Source organism: Pteropus vampyrus, unplaced genomic scaffold, assembly GCF_000151845.1.
Source record: "Pteropus vampyrus isolate Shadow unplaced genomic scaffold, Pvam_2.0 Scaffold201, whole genome shotgun sequence".
NCBI lineage: Eukaryota > Metazoa > Chordata > Mammalia > Chiroptera > Pteropodidae > Pteropus > Pteropus vampyrus.
This window is the reverse complement of record NW_011888982.1, coordinates 2,846,572-2,851,355: the sequence shown is the minus strand read 5'-3', so window position 1 is coordinate 2,851,355 and position 4,784 is coordinate 2,846,572. Positions and strand designations below refer to the sequence as shown.

At 34.2% G+C, this 4,784-nt stretch overlaps 1 protein-coding gene across 1 annotated transcript in view; it reads left to right on the top strand.

Annotated features, from left to right (window-relative positions):
- The window catches only part of LOC105300086 (peroxidasin-like protein), a 519,573-nt gene that overhangs the window by 353,307 nt on the left and 161,482 nt on the right, over positions 1 to 4,784 (top strand). The window contains 2 exon segments of the mRNA XM_023537816.1: positions 879 to 952; positions 4,184 to 4,256. Coding sequence (XP_023393584.1) covers positions 879 to 952; positions 4,184 to 4,256 — 147 coding nt within the window.

Below are 4,784 nucleotides of genomic sequence, written 5' to 3'. Positions count from 1 at the left end.
GTACTTCAGTATGAGACTGGGTTGTTTGTTTGCACGGTGGCTTTTGTGTTTGAGGTGCTTTCTGTGAGCAATTCACCACAGACTGCGATATATCGCTGTTGGTTTTATCTTGATGATTTAAAAAAGCTGTGCTTAGAAGTCAGGTGCAGGGTGAATTTTAAATTTTCATAGAGGTGTATGTAGCCTTACTAGTGGATCTAAGATTTGCTCTGCTCCGCTCTTTGCTTTGAAGGCATATTTCTTCATTTCATCACAAGATTTCTGAAGAAAATGTAAACCTTTTCATCTTCAGTTATGCTACTTTTTATTTCAAGAGGAGCCTTTCTGAAATGGCAGCTTTGGAAATAACTACTGAATAAATCGTGTAGGGGGATATATGAGCACTAAAGGGATTAAAACAAGACACAATACCTTTCATATATCCTCTGCCATTATAATTAATTCTTATTTCACATATTCATCATATGACATAAGATATGTCATTCTTTTTTTTTTCTAAAGAGGAAAATTGTCTCTATTATAAAGTGTAAATAAACATGTAATCTCTTGTAATGTGTCTTATTATAATTTCGATCTGTCTTATTATTCTAGCTTCACTTACTTTAAGAGTTTTACTGAGTAGAAGAGTAACTTCACCAACAACTTAGCATCTTTCTACGTAAGAGTTCCACCTAAGGAAAGGGGCAACTGTCAAGTAACAATTTCTGAATGGGCTTCCCATTCCCTGTTAGAACATCAGGTTTTTAGATTCAGGACTGTGAAAAGCAGGAGACTTGAAATATCTCAAAGCTGAATTTCATCTGAAGCTATTACTAATTCCTCAAACATTTTATTTTACTCACCAGCACAGGAAATAAACAATTTGATTTTGTGCCTTCTATGCACATTCACTTCAACCAGATAAAAACGCTACAGCCAGAAACTTTTAGAGATCTTCTGAAATTAGAGTTATTCTAAGTGTTGACTCTTTAGATGTCCTTTGCTTCTACTTTCTACTTTACATTTTCCTATTTATACAACATATAAAATGCCCTGGAGATCAGGATATTTTGTTGTAAGCCTAAGATGCAGAGCCTATACCTTTGTTCTATAAAATAGAGTTAATATAAGACATTTTACAGTTTGAAATCAATGGGGAAATGAATAACCCAATTAAAAATAGGGTAAAAAGATGAATAACACTTTGAAAATGAGGTAAAACCACTTTGAAAAAATTATGGCAGAAACTATTACAATCGAACATACATATTCTCATGAGTTCCACTTCTAGTTATAGACAGAAGAGAAATGCCCATGTGTGTGCACCAGAAGATGCATTCTTGAGTGTTTATGGCAGCATCACTTCTAATAGCTCCCGCTGGAAACTACTCAAGCATCCAACAACAAAAGAAAATAGAAATAAGTCATTATACATTCATAGAATATATACAACAACATAGATGAATCTCAGAAACATTTGAACAACAATAAAAAAATCCCAAACACTGAAAATTGTATAATTTGATTTTGTTTTTAGAAGATATTTAAAAACAGATAGCAGAAATATATATAGTATTTAGAAGGTAGACAGTGTTTACCTTTGGAGAGAAATAGGTGATCGAGAATGGCAGAAGGGAGTTTCTACAGTCCTAGCAATGTTTTGTCTTTTTTTTTTTCCCCCATGGGTGGTAATTACACAGATGTCTTCACTTTTGGAAAAGTCATTGTCCTCTATATAATGATGTGTGCATTTTTCAGGTTAAATGTTATATTTCAATAAAACTTTATTAAACATCAATGGCAAACCAAGGGAATACTTGAAACCTCCTTTGCTTTGTCTTCTATAGATGAAGATACTCTGCTATTTCATTTTCTTTAATACTTAATACTAACAAATTTATTGTTTCTTTAGCTGAAGATATGGTACTTTCCTGATAAAAAAAAAAAAAGAAAATGCAGAATTACATAGCTAAACATAATTAGGATTCGATATTCTCAAACAAATCTGAATCGAAAGATTATAGTTTCCAAAAGGATGCCCTTTAATATTAATACACAGACTAGACCAGTAAAATTAAAAGGTAAAGAAAGCTAGTCAGCCATTGTGTTGCTGCAGATTCAAGGTTCCAAGGTAAGGGCTATAAGGCTCAGGCAGTTGGAAGTCAATGCAGGAAGCCATAGGCAACTGTGACATAGCTCTTTATTTCAGCAAGGGCACAGCCAGCCTCGCAGGGCAGCGGAGCCTTTTATACACAGGTTAAACAATAGTGCCACACTGCCAGAAGCCCACGCATGAGTACCGGGCACATGGTTATATAAGGGGAGAAATGCTGACTCACTTCCACTAGGAAGTTAGCTGCCAGTGGTGTCAGGAGGGACCTTGACTGCAGCCATCTTTCTTTCTCCTCACAGCCACTTTCCCCTGTTATTACAGAAATAGTAGTCTAGGAGATAAATAACAATTATTATTATAATACTTCTCTATTTTATAGAAAAGAGACAGAGGCTTAGGAGGATGAATTGGCTTGGAAACAAACAATCATAGAAATAACAATTAGAAGTAATATCTAATTTGGGAACCAAATTATATATGACATAAACTAATATTGAAATAACTTTAATTTGGATATTTTATCACCATCTGTATAAAAACATTTTTTTGACAATTAGAGTTCAGTATTTATACACCTTGCTTCAAAATTTGTGATGATAGAAATATGATTTTTTTCTTGATTTATGTTGCCTATTAAGCAATTACTTCCAGTCTATTTGGCTTAGAAAATAGATAATATCTTCCAATCTCTGATTATTGATGCAATTTCTAGTTTTTTAAAAATGTTAAGAGAATGAACAGCAGCCTTTTTAATGTTCATATTGAACTACACTGGTTGTAAAATAGTGAAATTTATAGCCTAGCTGCATTATCCTATAAGCTATTTATCATGAAATTCCACTCCAATATTCTCTGAGATATGGAAATGGTTTAGAGCTTGTGGTGGGGAATGAGAATTATGTGTGACTTCCATCTGCACACCCCATCTTAACTAAGTGTTCACTATTTCTTCTCCAGTCATTGCTTTTGAGTTTGGTGAATTGGGTGGGAGAGGGAAAGATGAGTATAAGTAATCAAAATAGAAAAGGATCAGAGAAAAAATTTACGTCTACTCAGATGTGTATTAATTTCTAAAACCATACTTTTGCTTACTGCCCTTTACCTTAACCTGTAAAAGATAAAATAGTTAAAATAAAGCTAAAAACATAACAATGATGAAAAAATGATCAGATGATCTTAATTTTGAGATAGGAACACTAGTTGTGAAATTGTGTCCTTGAGAGGCTGGAATTGTTAACACATGCTAGACATAATTTATTTATTCTCATTTCCTCCAGTCTCAAGAAATAAATGGTATGGAGCTTTCCAATATTTTGCAGAGACTATTGTTTTGTCCTCTCTTTATACTCATGTTCTTTGTTGAATGTGGATTAAGCGATGCTAGTGATCAGACAGTCCCTAGCTAGTAACTTCTCTAGTCATAGTAGGAGCAGGTGATATGGCCAAAGCAGTCCAAACCAGTGTACGCTGCCCTGGTGGGAGGAAAGGGAAAAGTACTCTGGTCTGGGGTACTTCCCTCTGCCCTGCACTGTCTTCCATGGTGGAACCTAATCCAAAAGAGGAAGCCATGAGCAACAGAACCTGGGAAATGAGCTTCTCTGTGATCCCATCCATGGCAGCAACCATGATAGCACCAAATGAGACTATAATTCAGCCAAACTATAGCTGTCCAGTAAGCTGAAATACAGACAAAAGATTGACATCCACAGGATCCAGTTAATCATGTTTCATTTGCAAGCTTCTACAGTCATATATTTTTATTGTGTCATTCTTCTTGGTGAATACATGGTTTATTTACCTTGATTTCCTATGTGTTTAAAGATTAGTTTTATCTAAATGTCTCTTTATATTTGTAATCTCTACCTAAATAAAACAAAAAGAATTCAAAATATGAGAAAACATTAATACAGTGGTAGATACATACATGTAAATCTTTAAAACAAATGCTTACATAAATGACACTGCTTCGTGTTTGACCTTTCTCATTGAAATACTTTAAAAATTGCATTTGGATTCATAATTAGGTAAAAAAAAATTGTCCTTTAAATTCATATTACTGTGCTGTGATTTAAAATTGTCTTTTGTCTTTCATATTTTTGCCTAACAACAGATTATCTAAAATCTTAGCTGGGAGCTTTTCTTATCTGGATTCATTAAAGAGATTGTGAGTGAAAAAATTGCATAAACACAAAAACCTTATGATTTCTTCCCAGAGAAGTAATTCCCAAACAGTGATTTGCCTTCCTCTCCTTTTGCTGTGAAAGATCATTGCAGTTCTAGTGTGTTAGGCAGAAAATGGCTTTGTTAACTGCAGAGTTATAAAGGACACAGATAGTCTACTGAGCTTTCATGTATTTTCAAACCAGTGACATTCAAAAGGAATATTAAAGATTGACGTTTTCCTTGGTTCTCAGGAATTTCCTTGCTGAACAAATCTAGACTCCCAAGACTTCTTTTTTCTTTAACTTTTATTAAAAAAGAAATGTGAGAACTTCCAAAGAAAGTCTAACTTCTCTGTCCGGACTTCAGAAGTTTCCCCTCATCACATACGTGGTTACCGGTACAGTTCATTTCCTTCTACATTAAATGAAACATAACTAATATTCCAATCCTGATCCTCTTAGAATCTCCACTGGCCTCACTTTTCTCTGTGTGAATCATTACTCTGATCTGTCTCTTCACCCTTACCTGT